At 61.4% G+C, this 19,445-nt stretch overlaps 1 protein-coding gene across 1 annotated transcript in view; it reads right to left on the bottom strand.

Moving 5' to 3' along the window:
• PPP1R9A (protein phosphatase 1 regulatory subunit 9A) overlaps positions 1 to 19,445 on the bottom strand; it is a 75,612-nt gene that overhangs the window by 28,981 nt on the left and 27,186 nt on the right. The window contains exon 4 of the mRNA XM_044678233.1: positions 19,091 to 19,423. Within this exon, the coding sequence (XP_044534168.1) occupies positions 19,091 to 19,423 (333 nt within the window). The remainder of the gene's footprint in view (positions 1 to 19,090; positions 19,424 to 19,445) is intronic.

The raw sequence follows: 19,445 nt of genomic DNA, 5'->3' as shown, positions 1-19,445 counted from the left end.
CCCATCCCTCCCTCCCAGCCTCCCCTTCCTAACCTCGGCCTCGGCCCAGGATGCTCCGCTTCTCCGGCACCTCGGCTTCCCTGAACGTGCTTGTCTCCAGCGGTGGGGCAGGACCAGGTCCCCAGAGGTCTCAGAAAAGGGACCGGGGCCAGCTCCTTCTCTCCCATCTGTGCCCCGGCACCCAGAAGCCCCTTGGCAAACGCTCGTCGGCAGACTGACCAGAAGCTGCCCCGCTGCCCACCCTGAGCCTCGGCACCACCCCAACAAGGGGCCGATGCCCCCGGCCTTCCTCCTGGACGGGGCGGCACCACGTTCGCATCGTGCTTTTTCTTCTGTCTGGGCTGGGCTGGATGTGCCCGAGTCCAACGGGGCGTCTCCTCAGGCGGCTGCGGCCTGGGAAGTCTCCCCAAAGGGATCCTCTCTGATTTGAAATTAAATTTAAAATTACATTTTAATTTAATCCCAAATAATTAAATAAATGAAAATTTTCAGTTCAAAAAAACAAACGAATTTGAGCCGGAGACTCCAGGGCTGAGCTTCTCTCCAGTCCTCGCCTCCTCCAAAGTTTCTCCAGCAGCTCTTTCCGGGGCAGCTCACAACTGGGAATAGAAGAGATGCCCATCATGTGGAAAACGGCTGGAGGGCAGGTTGTGGCCCCTCAAGGCAATGCAACATGACTGTGCTATGAGAACTGCTCTCTGGAAAGAGCTCCAGGATCCGGGGCCAAAGAGGGGCAGCAGAGCCAAGGAAAGCCCAAACCCGTAAGTGCAGCCCCGCCACGGCCCCCAGCGGGCACCCATTTTCCCTCTCTGGCCCTGTGGCCACGAGCCGGGGGGCCCTTTTCCTCATCTCTAACGAGGTGCCCAGCTCTCCATGACCCCATTTGGGGTTTTCTTGGCAAATATACTGGGGTGGCCGGCTAGTTCCTGCTCCAGCTCATCTGACAGTGAGGAAATGGAGGCAGGCAGGGTCACACAGTTAGTGTCAGAGGCCAGGCTTGAAAGCAGGAAGATGAGGCTTTCTGGCGCCGTCTGCTGTGCCGCTCTGCTCTGTCATACGGGAGGTGAAGGAGAAGAACTATGATGCCGGAAGAAGCCAAAACACCTCTACGGATGTTTCTGATGTTAAAAGTTGTTTTTAACAAGAAAAGGGCGTCACCTCCAGGGGGCTCTGCAAGGAGGCCAGTCTGAGAGCCTCTTAGAAAGACTGGCTGGCCTGCGCCATATGGAGCTTAATGGAAGGCCAGGCCCGCGGGGGGAAACCACTGTGTTCGAGGCAAGAGGAGGCTCCTGTAGCTTCTGAAGTCGAGAGACGGCCTGGTCAGATGTCCGGCCCTCTGCGCTGAAGCAGGGAGAGCATGAAGACAACAGGACCATCACCACCACCCAGGTGGGAGCCATCAGACACGGTGGGGAGGCAAGAGAGGCCCAGACTTGGCAACTGGCGAGATGGGGGATGGAGGGAAGGTAGGAAGAGGACTCCAAGGGGCCAAGCCTGAGTGGCAGGGAAGTCAGGGCCCCCATCACCAGAAATGGGAAAGTTGGGTAAGAAGGCGGATTAGGAGAAAATCCAAACCACCCAAGGAGTGAGCTGGCCCCTTCAGCCAGGACAAGGGGGGGGGGGGGGGGGGACACAGAAAAGATATCTGGTCCTCCTGAGGGGAACAGGGGGAAGTGCTGAATTCGAAGAATGATGGGAAGACATGCATGAACTGCTGCAGTGTGTATTCTTGTGCATATGTGTATCCACGTGAGCATAAGTATGTGTGTATTTCTGTACACAAAGAAAGCAAAGAGAAAGGCAAAGGGGGTCTAATGGTAACAGTGAATCTTGAGAGCATCTCCCTTGGCTAGAAAAGCGAGTGACTTGGGACAGAGTGCCACGGCTGCTGCCCTGGCCTGACTTTCATCATGGAAAGGCTCTCTCGGGACTCTGAAGCCAAATATCAGGAACCCTCATCAATTCCACTGCTGTCTCTCCCTGGACACTCGTCCAGATCGCCGATGAGAGGCATCCCACGGGGCCTGTCCAGGACTCACTTCTCCTATACTATTTCACTCAGCTACCACAGTTGCTTTCATCATTTCAATTATCTCTGTATAGAGGGTTCTCAAGTACACATCCAGCCCTAGCCTCTCTCTCATACCTCCAACTGCCTACTGGACCATCTCAAACTGGATGTCCTGTAGATATTTTACATTCAACACGTGTAAAACAGAATTCGTTAGCTTTTCCTCCATTCAAACTTCCCAATTATGTCCCCTAACCTGAGAGTCACCCCGGACTCTTCAAACTCTCTCCCCTCCCATCACTAGGCGAATGCCAAGGCCCATGGATTTAGCCTCTGCAACACCTCCAATAGATTTCACCTCTGTCCCACCTCTGGTCACTCTACCCGTGCAACATCTCTGGGCGATTTGACCTCTGAAGCCTCTAGTCAATTTTATCCCTTCCCCACATTTGGTCAACTTCACCTTCCACAACCTCTGGTCATTCTATCTCTGTGCTGCCTCTGGTCAATTTCACGTCTAGTCATTCCATCTCTGCAACACCTCTGGTCAATTTCACCTCTTGTTACTCCACCTCTATAACACCTCTGGTCAATTCCATCTCTGCAACACCTCTGGTCAATTTCACCTCTTGTTACTCCACCTCTATAACACCTCTGGTCAATTTCACCTCTTGTTACTCCACCTCTATAACACCTCTGGTCAATTCCATCTCTGCAACACCTCTGGTCAATTTCACCTCAGCAGCATCTTAGAACATGTCCCCTTCTCTCCTCTGAGGCTGTTCCCACCCTGGTACTGGTCCTCATCTCTTCATATCTCTATTAGTTGTAATTACTACAGAGAGTTTGCCTGCCCCAGGTCTCTCCCCACTTCAGTCCACCCTCGATTCAGCAAGGCCCAGTTTCTCCCCTTCTTTGTAGCCCTCAGCACAGAACCTCACACACAGTGTCTAATAAATGCTTGTAATTGACTTGGGATGAAAAAGAGCATTCTATTTGGAAATAACTGTGATGTAGGAACAAATTCAACATGTCCAGGAGCATCTTTGATGCACCTGAGCCACCCTACATCAGGGCTAATGTTTTCACTGCTGCCCAAGGTGTCCAAGGGATTGGGGCTCAACTTGGTTATTGTGCTTCTGAGTCTCCAACGTTGATCATTTTGATCAGAGCTGAGAGAGCCAAAGTTGCCCCCAGGAATGGAGAATAAGAGTAGAACTCCCCCACCCAGCTTTCAAAATGATCAGCGTCTGAGACTCGGAAGTGCAATGACCAAGTTGAGCCCCAACCCCACCCAAACCCTTGGGTCCCTGCCTCACTGGGCAGCCTGCCAAGCATTCAGGGACCAGAAGATCTCACCAGTTCTGGGGCTGTGACCACTCTTTGGGGAGATAGTGACTCCTGATCCAGTCAAACTCTAGTCCATTCTGCTTTGTTTGTACAAATATCTAATCCAAATAAACCACAAATCTCTTTCTTAAAGAGGCAGCTGGATGGTGCAGTGGATAGAGGCCTGGATCTGAAGTCAGGAAGACCCAAGTTCCAATCTGGCCTCACACACTTCCTAGTGTGTGACTCTGGGCCAATCACCCAGCCTGGGGACAATAACACATCAATCTCATAGGGTTGTTGTGAGGAAGAAATAAAGTATTTTTAAAGCACTGAGTGCTATGCATGGCACACTGTAGGGGCTTCATAAAGCTTGTTTCCTCCCTCCCTCCTTGGACTGGGCTTCACAGAACCATCCCCTTGACAGCATCTGGTCTCTCCTCCAGCTTCTGTCTCCCCAGCACTATGCTCTTGCCCACCAGGCCTAGGCTGGCTCCCTTCAGGTCTTGAGCCCACTGGATGCAGGGGCACTGTCTGCCACAGGCAGGGCCCTCAACAAAGGGAACAATGAAGCTTTCCCTATCAGGTGCTAGACTGACCTGAGCTGACTACTAGTTCCTAAGGTGAAGTTGTCAAAGGAGCTTCCGAGCCTGGTGCCCTACCTGAGGAGATGGTCTCAAGAGGTGAACCTGGGACAGTTTTGGGCCCTAGGATCGCACACTGTGGGAAGCCCAAATGGTCTCCCTCCACGGAAAGCTCCCCCTGCTGAGGACATCCCAGCCCTTCATGAGAAGCACCCATTCATAAGGGAAGTCTTGTGACCGAGGCTGACATCACCGGTACAGGCAACAAGTCAGGGGAGCAGGAAGCAGGCCAGAGAATTAGGCAACCACTCAGGCTGGCCCATGGGGGACACCTCGAAACAGGGGCCAGTGCAATGAACCATCTCCCTGCCAAGGCTGCAGGGAGAAGGGCAGGTTCTGGGGAGGATGCCAAACGCCACAGGCCAGGCACCCCTGGGGTGCCCTAAAGAGCCCCTGGCCATCCAGATTTCCCAGGGCAGGGGAGCAGGGGGGCCCCAAGCCTTTTCCCTTCCTGATGAGGCTGCCCATCCCCACAATCATGTCAAGAAGAAAAACTCTTCTGTGTATCCTGACATGGACGCTGCAAAAGCAGCCCAGAGGCAGCCGGATTCCTCGTGCCCTCACGGCGATGGGCACTCCTCGTCCCCCTGCGGCCTGGAAAGGGGGCGACCCTGCTCAGCGCACACAGAGTCACGAGAACACCCGACACCCCACGCGATGGGGGACTGGGCCGAGTTCAAAAATGCAAACAGGGACGTCACTTCTAGGAAGAAACAGGACAATCCACACCACCAGGGGAGGCAAAGGAAGGTGAGTGCCAACTACTGCGCGCCAGGCGCCCTTTACAAATACCATCGCGTTTGAGATACCGGCCACTCTGACCCCCATCTTACAGCTGAGGAGACTGAGGGAGACGGAGGTTGAATGACTTGCTCAGAGCCACACAACTCCATCCCTCTGAACGTCCCGCCTGGGATCCTGCTATGCCCCTCCACCTCCAAATACCACATTTGGCTCCTCAGGGCTGGGCTTCTAAGGCAGTGACCCCGTCTGCCATGCCACGGCCAAAGGCAAGGGAGAGCCCCAGGCCTCAGGGGGACCCTGGAACAACCCGGGACCTGGCAGCCAAAGAAAGCAAGCGCTGGCAGAGCCAAGCATTCGCCCTTCTTCATGAGCATGTGCATGTGCTCTGGGGTTTTTCACAGGAAGCGTGAGCTCCCGAGATCACGGGGTGTGCTGCCAAAGGGCCTCCTGGGCCAGCCACAGGGGAGGCCCCCACGCGCCATCATCCTGCCCCTCCCCTCAGGCCCTCTGCACTGAAGGAGGGAATTCGCAAGCTCTCACGGCCACCGCGGCGGGCTTCCCCCACTGGACCGGGAGCTCCTGAGGCCAGGACCCTCCTTTTTCCTTCCTCCACAGCCCAGAACTGGGCCTGACAGCCAGCCAGACACAGAAGACGCTGGCTCTGCCCGGCCTGGTGCAAAGGCGCCAGCGCACAGACCTCCGACTTCAATGGCCCATCAGGCAACCATTCAAGCCTGAGGCAAACTGCCCTTCTGCGTGTGGGCCAGAAGCACAAAACGAAGCTCCTTCGAGGTAGAATGGCGTCTTGGTCATGAAGCTTCTGGGGCCAGAGGGGGGCCCTGCTGGACCCGAGCCTGCCCTTCCTTCCCCCAAGGCCCCGACCGGCTCTCACTTCCAGGAGTCGGCCCAGAGGAAGATGGGCCGGTGTCCGAGAAACGGGGACGCCGGCTGCGGTCACACGTGCTCCGCCATGTTCAACGCGAGATCCCATTTAGGGTATTCTTGGCAGAGATCCTGGAGGGGTTGGCCATGTCCTTCTCCAGCCCATTTCACAGATGCTGAGACTGAGGCCAACAGCTCTAAGGGACTTGACCAGGGTCACCGGGCTAAGGAAAGGCCTGAGGCTGGATTTGAACACAAGATGAGCCTCCCTGACAGCCCTGGGGCGCCCCCTAGTGCCACTATTTATTGGAGGACGATGCATTTCCGGAAGTCCTGAGCTCCCATTTTTATTCTCCCCCACGTGACCCACTACTGTGGGCGGGGCAGAGCCCCAGAAGGAAGACTCTCCTGCCAGGCCTTCTCCCAGGGATGCTGGAGCCCCAAGGAAAGGGGGAAGGTGTGGGCCCGCGTCAGAGGCCCGCGGCTAAGACCGGACCAGGCACACATCCGGGAAGAACGGAGATTTCCAGGGTGCTCTGTGGGCCACAGATGGGGAGTCCCCAACGGTACCAGTTAAAGAAATGCAAATTAAAGCAGCTCTGTGGGGCGGCCTCATGGAGGAGGGCAGCGAGGAAGGCCAAGGAGGACAGTGGCCAGGCTGGAGGGGCTGCAGAGAACAGAGCTGGGCCGGCCAGACCCACGGCCCGCCGTCCTGCAGAGGTTCTCCCCGACCCGCAGACTGAGCCCAAAGCCACCCCACGCACAGCCTCCGTGGCCTCCCTGGACCCATGTGTCCCTGTAGCTTGCCCCTCCGGACACTGGACGCTCACTGTGGGGAGGGACTGTTTCCAAGTTTATCCTTGTGTCCTTGGACCCTGAAGCTTAGCTGGTGCTGACTGGATGAAAAGAGAGTCAAGGAAGAGCCCAGAGAGACCAGGCAAGCCCCAACAGCCTCTCCTGCCTTACTTTCCTTCACCCCCAGGCACAGGGGCTGGCTGTGAACATCCTGCCGCCACAGCCCAGGAGAGTCCCTGAAGGAGGGGGGAGATGACACTGCTGGGATGGCCTACTGAACTCTCCCAGCCCTGGGCCCTTACTCCAAGGAGCTTCTGAGGATGCTGCCTCCCCAGCCACCCAGAACAGCCACCTAGGCACACACACTGGTGAAGGCTGGGAAGACCCCAAAGGGTCCAAAAAGATCTCAATGAGAAACAGTGACATACCAGGGGCAAGATTACTCTTAAGGAGACAAAGGGGGAAAGCCCGTCATTCCGGGGATGCACAGACTCCCAACACTGACCCCCAGAGGCCATCCAAGAGGTCCCCTTCTTGGCCACAGGCTCTGCCCTACTGTAACTGACCAGTATAAGGATATTAGAAAATGAGTATTGTTTTATTAGTTTAGAGAGAAGAAGCGAAGAAGCTGGCTTGAGAAAGAATTGGAATTCGAAGTGGGGCTGAGAATACTAATTTCAAATGTTGGCAGTGTAACCATTTTCCTGTGACAGTTATTCTCTCTGGGTATGGCAGGTGGCAGTTGGTCTCTGGCAGTTGGCAGAGTCACACACAAGGACTTTTCTCTCAGGGCTGGAGAAGGTAACATCTTTGCCTCTCTCTCTGTCTGAGTGAAAGACCTGAAGGAGCTTGGTGTTTTCTTTTCCAACTTGGGAAACACTATTGAATTATCTATTACTATTTCTAGATTGATTAAACTCTGAGAAGACCAAAGAAACCCTGGTCTTTGGTTTGGACTCTCCATTAAGGCTCAGAGTCCTAACTTGATTCTTGTTGAGACTCAATCAGCTAGCATTTGTTATTTTTATAACTTAAAGGTGAAGTGACGACTTATAAGGGTAATAGTGGTAGTTTTATTTAGAATAGTATAAATTTGGGTTAGTCAAATGAGAGAGGAGTAGGGTAGCCTGTGAAACATGGGAGAAGCGGTTCCTTGTGGAACCAGGGAGTTTTATTTGGGTGGACTTGGAATCCCTTAGAATTAGAAATCCTTTTCTTCCTTATATATTTTAAATAAATCATTTTTCTATAACAAGAGTCTCTTTAGGATTCCTTGCACCTGGCCCTGAAGGGAAGTTCACTTTATCACTAAAGATACTTTTGATTACATCTATCAAAAGTATCTGAAATAATTTTGAACCTTTATTTCCATAGTTTTCACCTATTTAATTTTGTAGCTCACCCATAATTATTTTTACACCAAACACGAGGCAGAGCAGGCCAAGAAAGCAGCAACGTATCAGCCCTAACCGGTGGACCCCATCTCCCCACTGGCAGAGACAAAATGGGGCTTAGAAATGTTGTGTTTTTACCCCCTTGCAGAAAACCAAGTGGATTCTTGAAGGGAGGCTTGAATGAGAAGGCCAGCTTGGTGAGACCATCAGGAAGGAGAGAGAGGGAGGGAGAAAGGGAAGAAAGAAGAGAGGGAGGAGGGAGGGAGGGAGATGGAGAGAGATGGAGGAAGGGAGAGGGAAGGAGAGAAAAAGAGTGGGAACTGTGCCCGCCTCAGAGACAGGCCAAGTAGGGGGTCACAGCACCCCTGAGGCTTAGCAGCTGGCCCACATCTTCAGGCCAAACTCTATTGGGGGTGGGGGGGAAGGGGAGAAGAAGGCAAGCCTAGACTACATACAAGGCACTGGGAAGTAAGTAGTCTCTAAAGATCCCCATTTTACAGATGGGGAAACTGAGACCTGCTGCACCGTGTCACACAGCTGGTGTCTGAGAACCCTCAGGTCTTCTGACTCCAGGCTCAGTGCTCTACCAGCTGGGCCACCCAGCTGCCCCTGGGATCCTCGGGTCTTTAGTCTCCAGACAGGGCACCGATTCGCCCTGCATCCCCAAAGGAAGCTCTCACAAGAAGCTGTCTGAACTGCTAGGCTGGCACAGGGAGGAACAAGCGAGTCCTCCAGAGCTGCCATAGCAGGAGGCAGGGAGAGCGGGTAGGCCAGTATGGCCTCAGGGTGCAGTCGACCTGGGCTCCCAACAGTGACCTAAGCCGTGTGCCAAGCCACACAGAGCCAGGGGCGAGCTCGGCTGAGGTTCGATTCTCTTAACCATTTCCCAATGGCACGTCCGCATTGCCCCAACCCCGGCTTGAGCCTCTGCCCTGATAAGCCCGGCATCCCCCTCACAGGGACGACTCGTCTTTCTGACACCCTAAAAGGAAGACGGGGTACACGAGTAACTTCCCTGGGGACACATGGGGAGCCCATGGGCACCTCCATTCTGGGGCCAGTGGCGAGCTCCCTCCCACAGTCGCCAGGGTTGGCCAGGCCCGGGGCCAAGGCAGACTTTAGAAGGGAGCTGGGCCAAGGGCGTCCTGCAGGCTAGAAGATGCCCGCTTGGCCCCTCCGACTCCCCCGATCAAAATGCGCCCAAACCTCTCAACCGGGAGAATGAGAACAACCACCGAGGCCTCGGATACGGCAGGGAATCTCCTCCGCGTCTCCCCGTGGAAATGAGGGCAGAGAGAGCACCTGGCTCAGCTGCTAGCCAGCAGCCCGTGGCCAAGAGCTGGGCCCATGACCGAGGCCCGCGGCTGGGTCTCCCTGAGCCTCCCCTGGTCTCTGAGCTGCGACAAAGACCACTCGGAATAGCTTCCTTAACGGCCCTCCTCTGCCCCCCCCCCCCCCGGCCAGCCGAGGCGGCCGTCCCACCCTCGAAGCAGCAGGAGTCTAAGGAGCCACCCTGGGCTCTATCGGGAGGCACGAGCCAAGGTCCAGAGGCCAGCAGCCTCCCTCCGTGGCAGCCTCTACTTCGAACCCCGCAGGGGCCCCCTGCTGCCCACCACTCCCGCCAAGCCAGCCAGGTGGCCCTTCCAACTGGGCTCTCCCACTTCTGCGGCCACCGTGCCGTCGTCTCCGCCATCTCTGCTGCCCCAAAAGCAGCCTGAAAAACCAACTCCGTGGAGCTCCCCGTCCCCATCCCTCTGTCCTTCCGGGGGCCAGAGAGCGCCTCCATGGGTCGGCCACGGCCGCTGCCCTCCGGACTGTCCCAGAGTCGTCCCTCTCCCAGGGCTGGTGCTCCCAGGAGGGCTTTCCTGGTGGCCTTCAAGGCTCCACGGCCGGCACGAAGGGAAAGAAGGCTGAGCCGTTAGCCCGAGGGACACTGCACGGCTTGCCTCGGCTCCAGGCGGGCCCCTGGCCCAGTCTGGCACCCCGTTCCAGGAGGCCGCTCGGGGGAGTCGGGAAGGGCTCCGCTAACGGGTCTGGCCCAACTCCGCGGATCATCTTCTCAGAGGCCCAGACGCGGCCGACCAAGCGGCCAAGCCAGGAGAACCAGGACGGGCCGGCCCGACCTCCCCACGCGAGCCGTCGAGGCAGCAGGGACTTCCAGACTTCCAGCGGGCCATTCCAGTTCTGCAGCCCGAAGGTCGCTCCTGTCCACGTGACTCATCTGGGACTCTCCTGGCCTCCAGGGCCCTCCGGGCAGGCCCTCCAAAGCCGCCGAGCCCCAAAGGGAGCTCCTTTACTTCCCCCCCAAACTCTTCCCTCGTCCTGGCCCTGGAGCTCTCGCCCAGGCCGTCTCTCCACGCAGAGGTCTCGGGCGCCCCACAGGCTCGCGGACAGCCGGACGGCGGCTCCACGTCAGAGAGAAGTGGCAGAAGCGGCCGCTGGGGCTCCTCGAGGCCTGAGACCCGGGGAGGCTCCTAGCTTGGGTCCAGCACCTCCTGGGCGGCCCCCTCCCCCCGGGGCCCTGAGGCGGGACGCCTGGACGCGCCAAAAGAAGCTTCCCTGCCAGGCCGTGGCCGAGAACCCCCCCCACCCCCCGGGAGCCGCTGTCTGGGATCCCCTGAGGGCAGCCGGAGGGCCCTTCCGCCTGGCCTTTCTACTGCGAAGGCATCGTGGCGGCCTACACGGCTGGCTCATCCCTGGGACGGGCCCGACAGCGGGAGGGGGCCGAAAAGGCCTGGAATTCGGGGCGGGAAGGCGGCCCCAGAAGGAAAACCAGGGGCCCAGAGGAAGCCGGAGACGGACCAGGCCGAGCTGACAGACGGGCTCCCGACCAGGAAGGACGGACTTCCGAGCACGGTCCCGGGCGGGGGGGGGAGAAAACAGAAACGCTCCTCAGCTGAGAAAACCAAATCCGGAACCAAAGCGCAGGAGTGGGGGCCGGAGGCCCTCCTCGAGCTCGCAGGATGGGGTGCTGCCCCTCGAAGCCCACAGCTGGACCGGACGGACAGGGACCCCAGGAGGGGAGCACCCCGGGGCTGGGAAGGAGACGGATCTCTGGACCCCCTCCGCCAGGCCGGCTCTGAAAGCCGACAAACGCGGGGCTCGGAGCTCGGAACCCCGGCCTCCTCTGGCCGAGGTCACAAAGGCAGGGAGGTCAGGCCGAGACCCTCCGATGCCAGGACCCCTGGCCGGGTGCCCACCCTGGACACTGCCTGTTCTCCCGTGGGGGATGCCTGCGCACGACACCCCCAGACGCCTGCAGGGTGAGCCAGAGGCCTGCACGCAGCTCCTCGGGCGGGTCCACCCCAAAATGTGCCCGGCCACGTTCCCGCTGCTGCCAGCGCTGCCTGCCTCGTCCGGGCACGCCTGGCAGAACAGAGAACAGCAGCCCCTCGGCGGGCCACCCCCCGCCCTCCTGCTCCGCAGCCAGGAGGCCCGTTCGTTTCTAGAGGTCGTCCCGGCGGCATTCTCGAACCCGGTCCTGTGCTGGGGCGAGCCCAGCCTCTGTGGCCGCAGCCAGAGTGCGATAGAGCGGCCAAGACCGTTCCCCTCCCAGACACCCCAGAAGAGCGGCCTCACGGGGGGCCCTGCCGATCTCGGGGCTCCCCTCCCAAGCAAAGCAGGTGGCGGCCGGCCCCCAGAGTCCACGTTGCCCAAAGAGCCGGGGAGGAAGGACAAACGGCAGGAAGGGCGTCCGTGGGGAGCCTGACGGAGGAGGCCGGCGCCAGGAGGCGTGAGGGAGCTGAGAAGCCACCTGGCAGAGCAGCCCCCTCCCCAGGGGGGCCAAAATGGACCCTCGCCCCGCCAGGTCAAGAGCGTGCCAGGCACTGGGGAGACACGGCCTGCCCTCCAGGGTAGACGGGTAGAAATGCTGCGGCGCGGCAGGGGCATAAAGGCTTCCTCCATGGGGGGGGGACGGAGGGCGCCTCCTCCATCTCACGGCAGGTGTGGGCGGGGGGAGCCCCCGGGAGCAGCGCCATCCCTGAGCCGGGCCCCTGCCGGGCCCCCATCTCTCACCAGAGCCCTCGGATGCCGTTCAGGACGTGGTAAGTTCAGAGCGAGACAAGAATGAAGCGGCCTGTCCGCGTGCCCAGGCTGGACTTCTGGCCCCCGGGGGGGGGGGGTGTCTGTGGACCAAAGGATGGCCGTGAAGGCCCAGCCCCCCACTCCCTTCAGGAGAAGCTCCCCAAAGGCTCCCGGCGCCTGGGACGGAGCTCAGACAAAGCCCCTCCGACCTTCGTCTCCTGAAGAAACCACTGATGGAACCAGGGAGAGGTCCAGAGAGCCACAGGCCCTGGGTTCAAATCCCTCATCCGGTCCCTGGACCAAAGCCCAGAAAGGAGGGCCTCCGAACGACGGAGAAGCCTCCTCTGGGGGCCCTCGAGCTCTACAGAACCGCCCAGAACAAGGGAGAAAGCCGGCCGTGCCAGGCTGGGGAGGGGGCCTGGCGCTGCCTTCCAGGACACACGGGCAGGGTGTGCCGGCGCAGGTCACGACCCAGGAAACACCTGAGAATCCACAGAATGGTCCTAGTTGTGTGACCCTGGCCAAGTCACCTCACCCCGACTGCTCTTCTGTCTTAGAACAGGGGCTGGGGCAGAAGGGACGGGCTCCTCTATGGTTCTCTGTGTATGGGGGGGTCCGTCCTCTCCTGCCCTCCTACAAGGGCACCGTGTCCCCCTCCTGACAGATTCCCTGTTACAAGGGGGGGGGGCAGGAAGACCTGAGTGCAAATCCTGCCTCAGATGCTGACTCAGCCGCTAGCCTGGCCTCTTGCTGCCTCAGTTTCCTCCTCCGTAAAGGACGGAGAAGAACTCCCAGAGAGGATGGTGGTAAAGGCGGTTCCCCATCGTGCCTGCTCCTCTCCTCGTCCCCACACGCCAACCCCTGGGGACAGGGCTGGGCTTTCCCAGGGGAGCGGGGGCGGCCCCCGGGAGGGAGGAGAGCACCGAGGCTTCGAGCAGCCGCCTTTGCCCTCCCGGAGCAGGGCCCAGCCGGCCCCGTGCAGAGGCCTGGGGTCCTCAGTATCCCAGAAGGCAGCCCCCGGAGGCCAAGGACCGAGGGGCGCACAGGCAGGAGAGACGCCGAGGGCCCAACAGGGCAGCTGGCTGGGGGGGCGACACCAATGCCCAGGGCCTCGCGGGCACAGAAGCCCCGGGGCAGGGGGAGGGCCCAGGTCCTGGCCAGAGCTCCGAGCTGCAGTTTGGCCCTGCCATGAAGGCGTCTCCCCCTCCCTGTCCACGGAGGCGGCCTGCCACCCCTCCGGCCTCGGGCCTCTCCTCCTCCTCCTCGGTTCTCTCTACCTACGGCTCCCTCACGCAGGCTACGCTCCAGCCCAGCCAGCCTCATCCCAGCTCCCACCAGCCCATTCCTTCCCCTGCCTCCACGCCCCCGGGGGGTGACACGGCTTAGAGGGAGACGGGAAGATGGAGGCAGAGACCGAAGAGGGCGAGAGACGGAGACAGAGACACAGAGACAGAGGGAGACAGAGAGAGACAGAAAGAAGGAGGGACAGAGACAGCCAGAGGGACAGAGGGGGATGGCCCAGGACGAATGTCACCGAGTCTCTGATAATTTCCGAACTGGCAAACGATGCCCTGAAGCTTGCCCGCCTCCGATTCCCCTGGTGCGTGCTCACAAGCAGAGCCGTTTGGAAGGGGCCGAAGGCCACTCTGCGCCTCCCTCGGTTCCCTCCCCGCTGCCCACCGCCAGCCCTGCCCCCGGCCCAGAGAAAGGGAGGGAGGAGCTGCCCCGAAGGACGCACAGGCCTGTTTCCTGCCCCCGGAAAAGCCTGGCGGGGGCCATCGCGTTCCGGGGGGCTTGAGGTCCCTCATTTACAGAGGAGGAAAGGCCCAAAGTCGGTCGGCACCGCCGGGACGCTCGAGGGCTCGGGGCAGGGGCCAGGCCTGGCCCGAAGGTGCAGGGCAGCCTCGGCCAAGGTTTCCGAGCGCCCAAACTGTAACTTGGAGGTGCCGGTGAGCCCTGGAGGGAGGGCGGCGTGTGAGAAATGCCCTCGGGCGCTGGGAATGGGGCTGGGCACGTGAGCCGAGCCTTGGCCAGAGCAGGTCGAGGAGGGGCGGCCGGCCTGCTGTCCGGGCCTGAAGCCACATCCCCAGAGGCCCAGCGACAGGGAAGGGGGCAGAGCCTCGGGCTGGGGGGGGGGCACAGCTGAGCTGCCCTCCCTGGACCAAAGGGCGGATGTGGGCCAACGCTGAGAGCTGGCCCGAGCCAATGAGCTCCCCTCAGTCTTCAAGGGCGCGCTCCAGGGCCGGGGGGTCGGGGGGTCGGAGGGGGGCCTCTAAAGCGTCTTCCTCCAAATGTGTCCCGGCCCACTGAAGAGAGGCGAAGCCGCGGCGTGCACGCGAGGGAGGCCCCCGAGGAGGAACGGTGAGCACAGAACTCGATCCCGGCCCAGAAGCAAGAAGGACGCCCGCCCTGGCCTGCGCGGATGACCAGAGAGGCTCGGGGCCTTCGCCTCCGCCATCCGCAGAAAAGGGAGAGCCGAGCCCTGCCCCTGCCCCTGCCCCTGCCCGCTGCTCCTCGGCCTCGCAGCCCCGGCCCGGCCCCTGCCCCCGCCAGGACTCTCAGATGCTCCGAGACGCCACAGGCCGGACCGGGCCACCTTGGAGCAGGCGCGACGAGGCGCTCAGAAGGGCCCTCCCCAGCCCGAGCGCCGGGCCTCAGCCAGGACCCTCCGAAGCCCCTGCAGGCCCTCCTAGGAAATGTCGAGCTGGTGGCCCCGAATGTCTCTGCCCGGGCGAGCCTGGCTCCAGCCAACAGGCCGTGCCACGGCCCGGATCAACAACGGGCCGGCCCACGTGGCAACATGAGGAGGCGCCTGCCCCCGGAGCCCTGAACAATGCTCCCAGTCAGCTGGTGAAGCGGCCCGGCGGGCTCTGGTCCGACCCCGAGCCCCGGGCCTGTGGGAGACACGAACCGCAGCATCCTGCCAGCGTCCCAGAGATCTCGGAGCTGGGCAGCCGCCTTCTGTGCCGTGCCTCTCCCCAGGCCTTCCCATCATCCTCGACCTCCTCTGTCCCACCAGGACGGCCTCAAGGAGCCCCCGGGGGCAGTCGCAGGAGACCCAAATCCCAGAGAGCCACCACGTGATGAAGGGGCTGAGCCAGAACCCGGCAACAGGCAGCATCCAGAGCGCGTTTCAAGGTGAACGTGGTCCCAGCGGCACCCCCGTTTTAGACGAGGGAACCAAAGCAGAAGGAGACGAAGGGACTTGCCCAGGGCCACAGGGCTGTAAGCATCTGAGGCGGATTTGAACCCGGGGCCACAGGCCCAGGGCTCGGAGAACTCTGGAACCCCTGGACTGACAAGCAGGCCCAGGAGGGCCGACGTAAAGTTTTCTGCAGGCTTCTTTAGAAGGAAGTTCCCAAGAACGAGACGTAGAAGGGCTGGAGTCGAGCGGCAGGAGGTCGGCACCATTTCTGGCATCTCTGGGGCCTGCAGACTCCCTCTCGGCCAACTGTGATCGGCCACGTAAAAACCCCCGAGACCGGGGGAGCCGCCTCCGCCTCTGCTGCGGGTCACCGGCCCGTCCTGGCCTCGAGCCTGTCTCGAAAACTGCTTCAAGAAGTTCACGGTGGTTGCGGATTCACAACAAGGCTGCGAGATTTGGCGTCCACCGAGGACCTCTGGGACTCCCAGGAAGAGCAGACCCACGACCCAGAGCCAGCCAGGGGCGCGCGAGTCCACCCGAAAGCAGGCTAGCGGGAGGGCTCAGCGTTTAAAGCCTGGAGAGCCTGGCTGGGGCAGAGCCGGGGCCCCCCAACTCAGCATTTCTGCCTCCTCTGGGCGACTGCAGCCAACAGCACAGGCCCTGGATGTCGGGACCTGACGGAGCCGTCTGTTCTCTGCAGAGCTCTGCTGGGCTGAACCCGGAGGCCTCTTCAGCAGACCAGAAAGTCTCTGGTTTGCAGAAAACCTTTCCAAACACCTGCTCGTGGGCGAGCTCGCCTTCGCTGGGGGCATCCGGACAGGCCACTTTGGTGCTCCCTTTTGGCGAGACAGCTGGCTGGCTTGATGGTCACCAAGAGGGCAGAAGCAGTTCAAAGTCACAAGGACACCCTGCAGCCTCTCCTTGAGCGTGGGACCCGCTCGCCTGCCCCTCTGTAAACTCTCTGAGGCCAGAGGCCCAAGGCCAGGACCGTCTGGGCAGGGACATCAACAGCGAAGCTGAGAGATAAGGAGGGAACCAGGGGAGGCTCTCCTGACCCTGGACTCGTCTTCTTATTCCCCCGACGTTGGCGTCAGAGGCTCAAGAGGCAGCCAATAGGCTTAAAGGCTGAAAGGACTCCCCAAACGACCTCACTTGGCTACTCACCGGACAGTGTTCCGGCCCTCCCTCCTCAGCCCAGGCTACGCTGCCACTGCTGCCCACCTGGGTCCGGCGGCCCAGCGGGGCCCTGCTCCGTTCTGCGCCAGGGCCAGCAGTATCTTCTGGACGCAGTTGGAGAGGGAACCCGTGAAGCCACGTCCCAGACGCTTCTATTTCCCTCCCGTTCGTCTGAGCCTCAGCGGCTCACGGGATGCTCCTGACACGCGGGGCCAACGCACAGAGTGACCCTAACCCTGGCACCGGAGACGGAGCAAGCTGACCCAGGGCAGGGCACGAGAGAGGCACCGCGCTGAGGAGACCAGGCGTGAGGAACAAGGAGGGGGCCGGGCTAACTGGAAAGCCAACAAAACGAGGGCAAAGCAAAGGCACCCCCATCCCGTACGGGCGGACGAAGAAGGAGAAAACAGGCCCAGGAAGAGAGAACGAAGCAAGCTGCTAGCAGGTGAAGAGTGACTCCGGGATGCAGGAAGAGAACCTGGCTGCGATCAGCAGGGCCTCCCGGGCGCCCCCACTCGTCCAGCTACCTCCAAAACGGCACTTCAGAAATCCTCTGGGGTCCCCGTCACCTCGAGAACACACGCAAACTGAGAAGGTTGGCACACCGCCCCTCGGCGTGGCGCGTCGCCCCCCCGGGCGAGGCGCTAACCCTCCCCCGGGCGTGCCGCACCGCACCGCACCGCTCCTCGGCAGGGCGCGTCGCCCCCCTCAGTCTGGCTCCAGTCAAATGTATTTCGTGCAGTTCCTCTCTGACACTCGCCGCTCCGCGGTCCTCCTCTCCCCCTCCAGAGAGAGATCTTGGCCCCGGCTGCCCCCAGCCCGTGCCAAGCCAAGAGTGGGCTTCCTCCTCGCGTCCCTTCTCAGGACGACGCGCTCTCCTTGCGTCTCAGAAGGGGCGGCCGCTCGGGCCCGCGGGACGAGCGCTCCTCCCCAGCCCTCTGCGGGAGCCGCCTAAGGAAGGCCAGTGGCCAGGCCAGGCCTGCAGACAGCAGACGGCCAGGCCAGAGACCCACAGGGGCCGGGGTTCAGGGAAGACTCGAGGGAGAGGGGGTCACCGAGCGTTACCGGAGAAACCAGGGAAGACCGTGATGGACTGCTGCTGGGGGAAGCAAGCGGGGCGCGCCGACAACGTGGTAAGAAAGCCCGGAGAGGCCGGCCAGGCGGCTCAGTAGAGACAGCCAGGCCGTTCCCAGCCTCTGGGCTGCCAGTACGGGTCGACAGGATCATCCCCTGAGCTGAAGCCAAGAAGAAAGTCCACGGGGAGCCCGGCAGTCCTGCACTTGGCCGTACCAAATGGTCCGTGTGAGGACAAACAGGAAAGGCAGGTCACCCCCCCTCCCCCCGCCAGCTGTCTGAAAAAAAATCTGAGGGTCTGAGTGGATCACGCACTGCACAAAATCAACAGAAAAGCGAATGCAATTGTGGGGTGCACAGAGAGGAGGTGAGAGCCCCCCCCCCACCCCAGTCAGACCACATCCGAAGAGGGTCTAAGGAAGACACTGACCGCTCGGGGAGCATCCAGGATGGGGCAAACCTCGGGGGCCAAGCGAGGAAGGAGCTGGGGCCGGGTTAGGGCATGTGTCCAGGGAAGGGTGGGCACCGGAGCGAACTCGGTCTGTGGGGAACGATGGGCACAGAGGCAGATGGCACCTGAAGGGGCGCTGCTGGGGACAGAGGATGCGAACAAAGAAAGCGAGCCAGAGCGAGCCAGAGGCAGGAACCACCAAGGGGCCCAAAGCCCTGCAGACGGCGCCCCCTTGGGGATGCCCTTCTCTCCACCTCCAAGTCTAGGACGTGGGCAACGAGACTTCTCAAGGGCTTGCTCTGTGCCAGGCACTGTGCCAGGAGCACAAACACAAGAAGGGCCCCGTCCCCAGGACTTTACATTCTAACAGGAAGATGGCAGCGGGGCCCGGTAGGGAGAAATGCAAGCTGGCGGGCCGGCGGGTACTTCTAGAGGGATGCCAGGGCTGGGGCGAGCCTCTCCGAGGCCGCTCCCCTTCCCAGCTCAGCCCTGCTCCGTGCGGGGCTCCGGAGCTCGCTGTGGACCTGGGGGTCTCCCCGATCCTTCCCTCCAAGGCCCCCCCAGCCATCTAGTCTACAGACATCCCGTCCCCCCCACTGGACGCTCTTCCTGGCCGAGCGATGGCATCCCCCCTGGCACCCTGGCTGGTTCCCACGAGCTGGGCGAGGCTGCCGTGTTGTCAGAAATGGGTTTTGCGAGAAACGTCCGTCTCTCCTCGGGTGTCCGGGCGCTGCCGGGCCGAGCTGAGCCGGGAGGGGCCGCAGCACCCAAGGGGGCACCCCAGGGCTCTGCTGTGCACGGCAGGGAGCCGTCAGGAGAAAGAAAACCCAAGGAGAAAGGAAAGTGCGCCAGCGGCCGGACAGACAGACGCGGGCCCTGCCCACCCATGCAGAGCGTCCCAGCCTCAGAGCCCTCCTGAGAAGATGCTGGCACCGCTGGCACCGGGGAGGAGGGCACAGTGAGCGGTCTGCCAACACTCCCTCCTAGTGGGCGGCCAGCCGGAGGAGACCAGACAGTCGGGCAGTGCTGGGGCTGCTCTGCAGAGCCCCCTGCCACCCGGTGGGCATTGCGCCGGAGCCTGCCCACTCCAGGCTCCCCCTTGGGCCTCTCCCTACGCTTGTGAGCCCCCTGGATGCCGTGCCTGGCCCGGGCGTCCCTCCACCCTGGGGGCACGGTCCCTGCTCTGGTCTTTGTCTCTCTTCCTTTGGCTGCTCCTTAGCTGCGGCTAGGCACGACATGGCCCCGTGACAGAGCCAAGAGGCGGTGACTTCAAATCCAGCCTCAGCCCTGAGCTGTGTGACCCTGGGCAAGTCACTTCACCCTGCAGCCTCCCCGTTTCTCACCTATAAAGGCATGGGCGGGGCCAGCTGGCCTCCTGGGGGGGGGCGGGGCGGGGCGGGGCGCGGCGGAGGGACTCACCTTGATGGGCGCCCGGCTGAACTGGATCTTGCGGCTGGCCGGGACTTCGTCCTCCTCGGGCAGGCCGCCGATCTCCACGTAGTCCCGGCTGGGCTGGTAGTCCTGCGGCTCGTCGCTGTCGTCCTGCTCGTCGGGCTCCTCCGGGCCCGGCTCGGCCCAGTCCGAGCTATACCTGGAGCGCACGCGGTAGACGCTGTAGTCCGTGTGCGGCGCGTAGACGTGCGCCTGCGCCTCGGCCTCGGCCGCGCTCGGCCCCTCGGGGGCCTCCTCCTTCCCCGGGGGGGCCTCCGCGGGGGGGCCCTGCTCGGCCGAAGCGTCCGGGGGGGCCGCCGCCTGGGGGGGGGCCGCGTCCTCG

Source organism: Gracilinanus agilis, chromosome 5, assembly GCF_016433145.1.
Source record: "Gracilinanus agilis isolate LMUSP501 chromosome 5, AgileGrace, whole genome shotgun sequence".
NCBI lineage: Eukaryota > Metazoa > Chordata > Mammalia > Didelphimorphia > Didelphidae > Gracilinanus > Gracilinanus agilis.
The sequence above is the reverse complement of the archived record's forward strand: the minus strand, read 5'-3'. Positions and strand labels throughout refer to the sequence as shown.